The sequence below is a fragment of the Narcine bancroftii genome, chromosome 7, assembly GCF_036971445.1.
Source record: "Narcine bancroftii isolate sNarBan1 chromosome 7, sNarBan1.hap1, whole genome shotgun sequence".
Classification (NCBI taxonomy): Eukaryota; Metazoa; Chordata; class Chondrichthyes; order Torpediniformes; family Narcinidae; genus Narcine; species Narcine bancroftii.
The window spans coordinates 2369236-2380241 of NC_091475.1; the positions used below are offsets into that span (position 1 = coordinate 2369236).

At 42.1% G+C, this 11006-nt stretch overlaps 1 protein-coding gene across 2 annotated transcripts; it reads right to left on the minus strand.

Moving 5' to 3' along the window:
* Positions 1 to 2140: 2140 nt before the first annotated feature.
* LOC138738390 (cytochrome c oxidase copper chaperone-like) lies at positions 2141 to 10774 on the minus strand. Of its 2 annotated transcripts, none has more exons than XM_069888476.1 (3): positions 10362 to 10774; positions 3152 to 3254; positions 2141 to 2376 (listed from the first exon to the last, which is right to left on the minus strand). In XM_069888476.1, exons 1-2 carry the CDS (start codon positions 10478 to 10480, stop codon positions 3170 to 3172), a joined length of 204 nt encoding a protein of 67 aa, XP_069744577.1. In that variant the 5' UTR covers positions 10481 to 10774; the 3' UTR covers positions 2141 to 2376; positions 3152 to 3169. The 2 variants fall into 2 exon arrangements, with proteins under 2 accessions (XP_069744577.1, XP_069744576.1); XM_069888475.1 differs by having other exon boundaries at positions 3147 to 3254; positions 10362 to 10771.
* Positions 10775 to 11006: the final 232 nt, after the last annotated feature.

The window sequence follows — 11006 nt, forward strand, 5'->3', positions numbered from 1 at the left end:
AAGGTATAGTTGCCTACAGTGGACTGGATTATCAGACTTGGGTCAATGGGTGCACAATGGCAGATATTTAAACAGCTAATTCATGATATAGAGAATCATGGGGCTCTTGCCGTAGCAAGCAGGCTAACAAAATAGTAATTAAATTCATTAACAAAGAGTTAATGCTTTAATAAAAAGCTTTAGTGTAGAACTTCAGTAAGGACCTTTAGTAAACTAGCTGACTACAAAGTTAAGCTTTGAGAATACTTTTACATGGATTGTAGCTCCAGAGATACCATAGAAAGCATATTTCTGTTGATAAGGAAAGTCACATTAATCACAACACTGCAGTATATGTAACACCATAATTAAAATACATTATTCAACTAAAACATTTTGTTACACACAGAAATATAGTCAAACAATAGAAGTCTTCAAGACTATCTTTGGAACAGACAGTAGCTGATAATATTTCATTGTGACAGGAAGATAAGCTAAGATATGCAGGAACAGAAAGTTTCATGATGTACTTGGTTAATCAAAAAGCTGACAGGACAAGTGAAATATTAAATTGCCAATTAGTCAATCATTTGTGTCAATTAGTGAGCATCTTGAGCCAAAAGTTTATAGAACCGCACGTAGACATTGGTCGCAGTTTACTATACAAATCATGTTAGAAAAATGTGCAAGCTGAGTGGGTGCTCAGTACAGAGAAAGAGTTACTGAACTCTTCCTTGTACTCCCTCACTCCCGGTAGCGTTAATGCAGTTGAAGGAATAAACTGTTTGTATTTTAAACTGGTTCTGTGGCTCTCTGCTGTGTTCTTCATTCACAGCGATTTAACAATCATATCAGACATTTATCACAACTAGAAAGTGGAATCCTAGGAAAAATATGAACATAGGTAACAAAGGAGATCAAGAAAACATTAAATTAAAGACTAAAGCACATAAAATATCACATGCTAGTGGGAAACCATGGGACTGGAAATTTTATTAAGATCAAAAGGAGAAAATTGATGGCATGGGAAAACTAGCAGATAACCTCAAAAGAAACAGCAATTGCTTCAATAAACACATGAAAACAGAGCCAGAGCAAATGTGGGACCTCAAAAAAGGGAGACAGGTGTCTTAACAGGAACAACAATACATTTCCACAGTCCTTTATAGCAGAGGACACTGCAAATATCCCAAAGATTTCTGATGGACTTGTTTCAGTGTAGAAGGTATCAATTACCATCACGAAGTACTAGGTGTTCGAATAGGCATTTGTACAAGGTAGACAAGTTGCCATCTTCAAATGGTATGAAATATGACAAATTTTTTCCAGGAAAGAACTGATCTGCAATGTGGCTTCAATGCTCCAGAAGGAAGGATGACAAAAGCAGGCAACTATAGAGTTATTAGCCAAATATTTTTTGTTAATAAGGTACTGGATTCAACGTTAGAGAAATAAACAGTTAGTCATTTAGAGGACCAAGCCAACATATATTTATTAAAGATGCCATATTTGACAAGCTTGCCAGAGTTCTTTAAGGATGTAGGGTTGACAAATGGGAAATCTGTGGATGTAGTGCATTTTGATTTTCACAAGACATTTCACAAGGTACTACATAAAAGGTTGATGCTTATGGTGTTCAGGGAAATGTATTGGCAAGATTTGAAGAATAAACAGTCCATTTTACAGACTGGAAGGATCAGTTCTTGGCCTTCAATTAATTTGCAATTTATATTCCCACAAAGCCAATGTTTTTGAATATTTTAATATGAGATTTCACATCCAAAGTACAGAGAACCTATGGATAGAGGTTAAAACTCTCAAAGATACACAACACTTAAAATCACCAATGCCTGAAGAGGGTGCACAAAATCAGTGAACCGGTGCGGACTCGAAAGGCCAACATGGCCTGTTTCCGCTCCGTAAATGGTGATATGGTTATGGTTATGGTAATTTCCTGAAAGAGGACAGAGTGCAAGGTACCTAACTTTGCCAATGACACTAAATAAATGAAACCTCACGTCCGATGAACAAATAAAGACCCCGAAACTAGATAGAGATATGTTTTTCAATTCATGGCTTTTCATGGAATGTGAAACTTGAAAATAAATTCCCAGTTTATTGATCAGAATTTTATCTTTACTGTACAAATTGAAGCAGGAACTGACTTTATAGAAAACTTTTATTCATGGTGGATCATACAAATTTGCAGGTACCTCTGGATGTAAGAAACTCTGGACAATCAAAATCAGAAATAATCACAATTATCTGACTATTTTTGGAAAAATAAATCACTAATAAGAGTTCTTGGTTTCAGCCTTTGTTACAACAATTCACTACATTTCATCTTCATTCACTTCCAAGCAGGCAGTATAGCATATTTAAATTCCAGTCACAATCCTGTTTAGTGAATAAAAACATAAATATAAGAAAAAGTCAATATAATGTTCATTAATAAGAGTTGAATATGTTACACAAATCCCTCAACATTTCTGTCAGTACTGAATCATGTATGATTTAATTCAAGTATTTGCAAACCACTTGATCCCATTAACTTCCAACTCAAGTGCAATCTGGCACTTGAAGGCTGTAATGTTTATCCTTCTCAGAAGGATGTCACCTGAGAACTGGGGTATGACTTGAGCAAAATGCTAAAAAAAAAGACTTGAAATTTGTTTCTGACATTCAGGTCATGGGAATGGCATTTCAATTTGAAAGCACACAAGATGATCTTCACTGAATATTTCAACATTCATAAAGAGTGTCATGCAGAAACTAAAATTTATTGTACCGTGTAAACCTATAATAGACTGAGTTGAAATACTTCAGTTTGGCTGGATCTTTTTGTACACTCTTCCAACCAAGGAATCACAGAATCAAAACAGTGCAGGAGGCCAGGAAATCCTTATGAACTTCATCAGGCTCAAGCCCATCAATATTTATGCAAAACAAAAAGACTTATGTGCCACTCATTTAAATTTGCACACCTAATTGTTGGCTAGTACCCAAGCCTGGTGGTACGGTGAAGGTGTTCATGCCTATTTGATGGTTGATTAAGGTACTCAGATTCAAATAAAGACTAGATCATGCTTGAGCGGCACGATATTAATTGTTCAGACAGAAAACAAAATAAATTTCTAAGTTTAGGCAAGAATTATTTGAATACTCACCCCACCTCCAAAACGTTGTCACATCAGATCTTAAACCCCAACGCCCTCATGCATTCTTTGTGAGCCTCAATTAAGTCTTTGCAGTTTTCCTCCCCTTTCTCAATGATACTGCAAAGAAATAACAGTTCAATTACAATAGAAAAACTACCACATGCAGCCAAAATGCATTTCAGAATGAAAACCCCCAACTCACATTTAAATGTTTCATTTTTATTTTTATTTTTAAAAACAGTTATAACTATGCATTGCAGAGTGGGTTAAGTACTGTAAATGGGCAATGGAAAAGCAGTGAGTATGGACTGGAATGGAAATTGATCACACTCAATTTTAAATCAGACCACAAGAGGGGATATTGAAAATTGCAGGGAGAAATCAGTGAGGGTTATAGAGTCAAGGAAAAAGATGAGTTGAACACAAGTAAATGGGACTTGCTTGGTTGGTAATGGACAAGTTTGGCCCAAGTTCTATGCCGTAGAACTCAATGACAGTAAGAAGTGTCCTCAAACAAGGATAGCAAGAGTAAACATTTATGGGGTCAATTCAGAGGTTAATCTTACAAATCAAAGCATCACAGAGCTGACTTTGGGAACAGGGAATTTAATGGGAAAAGAAGTTCCATAGAGTAAGTTAATTATTCTTTTCATCTTCTCCTGTGAGAAATATCCTGTGGAATACAACGACGTACACTAATTATACATGTATTTTACAATATTTTTCCGTTATTTTCTTCATTGTAAAATGGCCACCACAGATCATTTTCAGAAGTACTAAATTGCATAGGGTTTATTAGCAAACTACACTCACAGAAACAATGGTGTTTTTAAAAACAGGTCAACAATTATATACAAAGATTAATATAGACTTGTAGAGAAATCATTTCAGGTTCCCTTCAGCTTCTTTACTTTCTGAAAGAAACAAGCCTTACTTATCCATTTTTTTCCATCCTAGTTACAACTTTTCACTCCTGGCAACATTCTTGGAGATAGCAACATTCTTCTTTAACCAGCATTGAGACATACAAAAGCGTAAAGAAATACTGACATCATCAAAATAACGTTTCTATTTATTTTTAAGTAGATGAATTGCTCAAAAATTGACATTACTGCTTGAATTAGCATATTTGGAAATGTGTATTGCAGTGATTGAGATACAGGAATGAATATCATAAATTAAAACAGCTGAGTGGGTCACTGCAGAGAGACACAGGAGACTGCAGATGCTCGAATTTGAAGCCAAACACAATCTGTTGGAGAAACTCGGCAGCTCGAGCAGCAACAGTGGGATAAAAAAAGGCTAGGTTTAAAACCGAAACTCTTCAGCAGGACTTGGGTCAGTTATTACAGAGGTCGTGTAAAGAAGACAGGATGGACGGCTGAGGCAGGGGATGCGCACCAGATTGGCCAACTCAGACAGGGGGCCAATCCTGCATGCCAGACAACATACAACAGAGGAAGAAGGTGCCAAAGGGGGAGAGAGGCAAGAAAAACAAACAGGTCAGGTGAAGAAATATGAAGCATACAGTGGAGTGGAATCTCATATGGTGGTACAGGTATAAAAAAAGACCAGATAGAACTGAACAGGGGTAGGGGGTCCAGGGATAAGATTGGGTAGAGGGCTGGTTGGGAAGGAGGACAAAAAGGGAAGAGCAGAAGGGAAGAGAGAAGGGGCTCATTAACTGACATGATAAAACTTCATACCATTGGGCAGAATGGGAGGTTTTGTTCCTCTAGTTTGGGTTGGGCCTCAGAGTGGCCATTGCAGAAAGAGCATTGATGCTCTGCAAAACTGTCCCCAAGTCTGCATTTAGCTTCACAGTGTTCAGGGTTATATTATATATAAATGTTTTTAATAAAAAGAGATAGATTGTGGGGGTTTAGTGTAGGTCACTTCACAGATACTTACATTACATCTCATTTAAAAGGAAGAACTTTGCTGAAGCCAGACATTCAGGCACCAGTTGGCTTTGCAAAAGACAATGAAACTGTTTTGGAAGGATATTCTAAAGCAGGTGCAAATGTAAAAGTCCAGGCTCAAGTGCTGATAAAGATCTTTCAAGGATTGGATTTGGAGCCTTGGGAGGAGTTCTGGTTTTTACAAGCAGAGAGAGAGGGAGAGGAAAGAAAATTTGAATGATTGCACTATTAAAGCAAAGAACTTTCCTGAACATATACACATAACATAACATAACAATTACAGCACGGAAACAGGCCATTAGGCCCTTCTAGTCCGCACCGAACCAAACACCCCTTTCTAGTCCCACCTCCCTGCACAATGCCCATAACCCTCCATCTTCTTCTCATCCATATACCTGTCCAACCTTTTCTTAAATAATACAATTACATACACATGCGCTTAGAATTACAAGGGGGTTAAGTTAATAATAATAAGTTGAAGTTTGATCCTGTTTTTATGTTTAAAGAAAATTAAAAGCAACTTTTGTTTAAATAACCATTTGTCTTGGTGAATTTCTATTGCTGCTGGGTTTTGGGGTCCTCTGGGCTCATAACAATAGATGGAGGGTGTATCAGGAACACTGAATGCAGTAGATAACATAAGAGGAGGTGCATGTGAAATTTTTGCTTCACATGGAAGAGCTGTTTGGGACTCTGGATGGTAGTGAGAGAGAAAAGGCAAGAGCTGGTATTACACTTCCTGCAATTGCAGGGGAAAGCACCAGGTGTAACATGAGAGATGAATTGGATGGGATGAGGGGCAAGACAATCACAGAGGCAGCAATGCCTAGGAAAGGTGTCTGGTGGTGGAGTCAAGTTGCAGCTGGTGGAAATGACAGAGGATGATGTGCTAAATGCAAAAGCTGATGGGTGAAAGGAGAGGATGTGGTGTGCACAACAATCACGTCGAAATGATGGAGTGATTAAACGGCTTTAATAACCAAAAACCTGAGCATTACTGATACATGAATTGGCCAGGTTCCAGCTACAGGAGCAAGAGGGGGAAAGTCCCGGCACGCCAGCCTTTATTGGGAAATCCGGGGAGGAGCCAAGGGAGGGGTTATGGAAGATCAGGTAGGTTTGGACTGGCCAGTCCATACATCTATACAAATGCCTTTCACCACAGAGAACATGACAAAATATAGCCTTGTTCCGTTTGGATCGAGGTGGGGTGGGAGGGGATGAGAAATGGAGGAAATGCTGGAGATGTCTCTAATGACCACAAAGAGCGTTGCTTGAAAAAGGACGACATTTCAGATTTCCTGAGAACAGATGCAGTGAAGACTCAAAACCTAGGAAAAGGGGATACCATCCTTTACAGGAATTGGGTGGGACAACGAGTAATTTAAGAAAGATTCAGTTGGTTTTCGTTAATGTCAATACATAGCTTGTCTCCCAAGATGGAGCTAAAGAGATCTGGAAAAGGGAGAGAAGGGTCAGAAATAGTCCTTGTGAAGTTCAGAGTAGGGAGGCGGCTGGTGCCAAAGTTAATAAAATTGATTTGTTCTGTACAAGTGTAGGAAACAGCATCAATTACATTTTTTTTTTTTTTTACACAACCGCTGCGTTCCAAGAAATTATTCCCATTTTCCTGGAACGCATGCTGTGTAAAAACCTCGGAACGGGAATAAGGGAGCCATTCCCGTTCCCACATTTTACCTCCTAGATCCCTAGTCATTTTCCCAGAATGCCTAAAATCTAAACTGAACTGCAGGCATTCCATGACCAAAGGGCTAATGAATACAATGTAGCGATGATACACTGCCAGTATGCTATCAAAACCCGTGGTCAGAACGGAGATTTGCCGTTTTGGTCGTTCCTGTGTGAATGACCACTGCCGGGATGTTGGGAGACTCTTCCTAACAGTAAAATCCCACAAAGTCTATGTAAAAAAGTTAAGATGCTCTGACAGAGTAGGTAGGTTCTGAACAAAGAATATTCCAGGTAGCCAATAAAAAGTCAGGCAGCGCTGGGTCCCATGGCTGCACCTTTGATTTGAAGGAAATGAGAGGCATCACAAGAGAAGTTATTAAGGGCAAGAGCAGGCAGATGAATTGTTAGTGGTGGGAAGCTAATTAGAACATTGTACCAGGAAAAAGCTGAGGGCTTTGAGATCTTCCTGTTGGGGGATGTAAGTTACAGAGACTGGACATCCATGGTGAAGATGATTGTGGGGAGCATGGAATCAGAAGTTGTCAAAGCAGTGAAGGTTTTTTTAGGTATCTTAGATGTAGATGGGAAGAGACTGGCGTCAAGATATGAGATAAGTTCTGTGGGAAAGAACAGGCAGAAACAATGGGAAGGGTCACTATATTTCATGGTGAATGTAAGAAACAATTCTAAATATAAACATGATGCTCAAGTTTGGAGAGAGGAATGGAAGCCCATAAATCCTATGGCTCAAAAGGAAAATTACATCAAGTCTGATATTAGGAGGTCCTGCTAGCCTTTCCCTCTCCCCCTCCCCTTATTTTTGCCATGTATTGGTACTGCTACTTTTAGTAATTGATTTTCATGTCTTTATTAATGTTCAAGAAGGAGGGAGGGTGAAAGATGGGGGAGGAGGAGGGGGAAAGAGAGGACTCAACAAAGAATAACTGTACAAGCGGACAAGTGTTCCCCTACAATGCTTGTACAACATGAGTCTGTGAAACTATAAGTAATTTAAAAAAAAAATTATATTAGGACAATTAGGGCATTGCAGTTAGCGCAATGATATTACAGTGCCAGTTCCATGCGGGTTGGAATCTGATGCTGTCACTAAGGAGTCTGTAAATTCTCCCCGTGACCACGTGGGTTTCCTCCAGGTGCTGCAGTTTCCTCCCACCCTCCAAAAACCTAAGGGGTTTGTTGATTTTAATTGGTGAACTGGGCAGCTCGGGCTCATGGTCCAGAAGGGCCTGGTTTAGTTTAGGTTACACTTCACAAACAGAGTAACACTTCACAAAAGACATCTCATTTAAAATGGAAGAGCAAGAGCTTTGCTGAAGTGAGACATTGTGTCACCAGTGACTTTGCAGAGACAATGGAACTGCATTGGAAAGGACTTCAAAAGGAGGTGCAAATGGAACAAAGTACAGGCTCAGATACTGATCTTTCAAAGATTGGGTTTGGAGCCCTGTAAGAAATCATATCGTTTTTTTACAAGCAGAGAGAGAAAAAACAGATAGGTGATTTCTCTTTTGGGGAGAGAGAGAGATCAGTTCTACAGAAGCAGCTGAGACTGCAAAATGGCAAGCTTATTGAAAGACCCCATTTTGAAGAGGGGTTCGGAATTCGAAGTTCAGCCTGTTCAAACCCTTGTAGTCCTTACAAGAGGAAATGGCTGGCTAAAGTGTTTCACCCGAAATAAGGGAAATAAGAGTGGGGTGACCTGGAAGAAGAGGTTATCATTATGGGAAAATCCATAATGGGGCAGTTTTCTTCAGCAGACAGTGAAGTCACTGATTGGAGGAAATCAATTTAGGTGTTCAACAAGCAACAAATCTCTCTCCCTGAAACCAACTAGAACCTTCCTGAGTGGTAACAATTTAACTTTAAGCACCAGAGACTGGTGAAATTCATAAATGTTAAATTCTGTGCACAATATAAGAATTGCCTGATACTGGTGAACTTGGAGAAGTGAGATTGGACTGTGAATCAAAGAACTTTCCTGCACATAAGACACATTACATACACATATGCTTAGAATTAGAAGGGGGTTAAGTTAATTTAATAGTAATAAGTTGAAGTTTGATCCTGTTTTCATGTTTAAAGAAAATTAAAAGCAACTTTTGTTTAAGTAACCATCGTCTTGGTGAATTTCTATTGCTCCTGGGTTTTGGAGTTCTCTGGACTCGTAATACCGTGCTGTATGCTTAAATTTTTTTCATTTTATTTACAAAGTAAGCAGTATTTTTTTTTAGGCATCTGCTTCATTTTGAGTAGTCAACATTGTTGAAGTTAAAGTTTAAACCCATCACAGAAATAAATTTTTCCTTGTGTAAAAAAAACCCAGATGGTACATTATGATACGGGGATGTTGCTGGCTGACAAGTTAGTGAAATAACATTTCAACCCACCTCAAAACTGCAACTCTGACAGAGACTTCACAATCACAAAAGGTCATTGGTTCAAATCCACACTACTTCACACTGCAATCCAAAACTGCACAGCATCTTCTGTTTATGTCCTTCCTCCAACCTCTCGTCTTTCTCTTTCACTCCAATTTTGGGCTACTCCCTCAATAACTGGCCTCTCCTTTCACTTTAGGCCTCGTCAGCTGCTTGTTAACATAACAAGCATCTGCTTGTTAACCTTAGTGTCTTGGCACCACTCGGCTGCTTGTTAACCCTGATGTCTTGGCCCCACTCGGCTGCTTGTTAACCCTGATGTCTTGGCCCCACTCGGCTGCTTGTTAACCCTAGTGTCTTGGCACCACTCGGCTGCTTGTTAACCCTGGTGTCTTGGCACCACTCGGCTGCTTGTTAACCCTGGTGTCTTGGCACCACTCGGCTGCTTGTTAACCCTGGTGTCTTGGCCCCACTGGGCTGCTTGTTAACCCTAGTGTCTTGGCACCACTCGGCTGCTTGTTAACCCTGGTGTCTTGGCCCCACTGGGCTGCTTGTTAACCCTAGTGTCTTGGCCCCACTGGGCTGCTTGTTAACCCTAGTGTGTTGGCCCCACTGGGCTGCTTGTTAACCCTAGTGTCTTGGCCCCACTGGGCTGCTTGTTAACCCTAGTGTCTTGGCCCCACTGGGCTGCTTGTTAACCCTAGTGTCTTGGCCCCACTGGGCTGCTTGTTAACCCTCATGTCTTGGCCCCACTCGACTTTTCCCCCCACCCCCAAGGCGCTAAAGAAAAGGTGCCTTCTCTCCACGGAATCCCATTGCCACCTCCTTTCCTGTCCGCCTCCCCCTTGGCTTCCTTGACCCAAGGAGCACGGGGTCCTCCTCCGAGCTGAGCGGCTGAACAGGCTCTGCAATGCCAACGTGCTGGTTGCCAGCGCTGCGGCGGGGGCAGCCTGTGTCACAGCAACTTCCGGGGTGGTCATCTGCAGGAGGGAGCTTCCACACGCCTCGTCTTTGGGACCCCCCCCCCCCCCGCCCCCATTTATCCCCTTGTCCTACGCCGAGGTTGGAAATAGCTCCCGCAGTTTTTAAAATTGGTGAGGAATTAACCCCAGGCAGGAACGTGAAACCCGACTCCACTCCTGCTGCCAAATTAGACCGGTTCGGAACATTTTGAAGGCAGCGAGGGGGAGGAAGTAAAGGTGTCACAGTACCAGGCATCCCTGACTTTCTTGGTTTCAGGACATGCACAGCACGGTTTCAAAGGTTTCTTTTCCTCGGCGTGTCCAGAAGGCATCGTCCCCACCGATGGAGCCGCTGTTAACTCGGACATAATTATGGTTTAATCGCCTTCCTTCTTTTGTGCACGAATTGACGATCCGCGCTTTCCACCTTCAATCGCTCCGTCCGCAAAGTTGCAACTCGACGCAGCGGCTCCGGCCGCCTCACAGGCTCCCTGGGACTTGGAGTTCGCGTGAAACCTCGCGTCGAGAGGAAGTGGCGATCCGGAGCACGCTGCGCCGGCGACCGGACTACACCATCCGGAGCACGATCGGACTGCCCCATCCGGAGCACGACCGGACTGCCCCATCCGGAGCACGACCGGACTGCCCCATCCGGAGCACGACCGGACTGCCCCATCCGGAGCACGACCGGACTGCCCCATCCGGAGCACGACCGGACTGCCCCATCCGGAGCACGGTCGGACTGCCCCATCCGGAGCACGGTCGGACTGCCCCATCCGGAGCACGGTCGGACTGCACCATCCGGAGCACGGCCGGACTGCCCCATCCGGAGCACGGCCGGACTGCCCCATCCGGAGCACGGCCGGACTGCCCCATCCGGAGCACGCTGCCCCG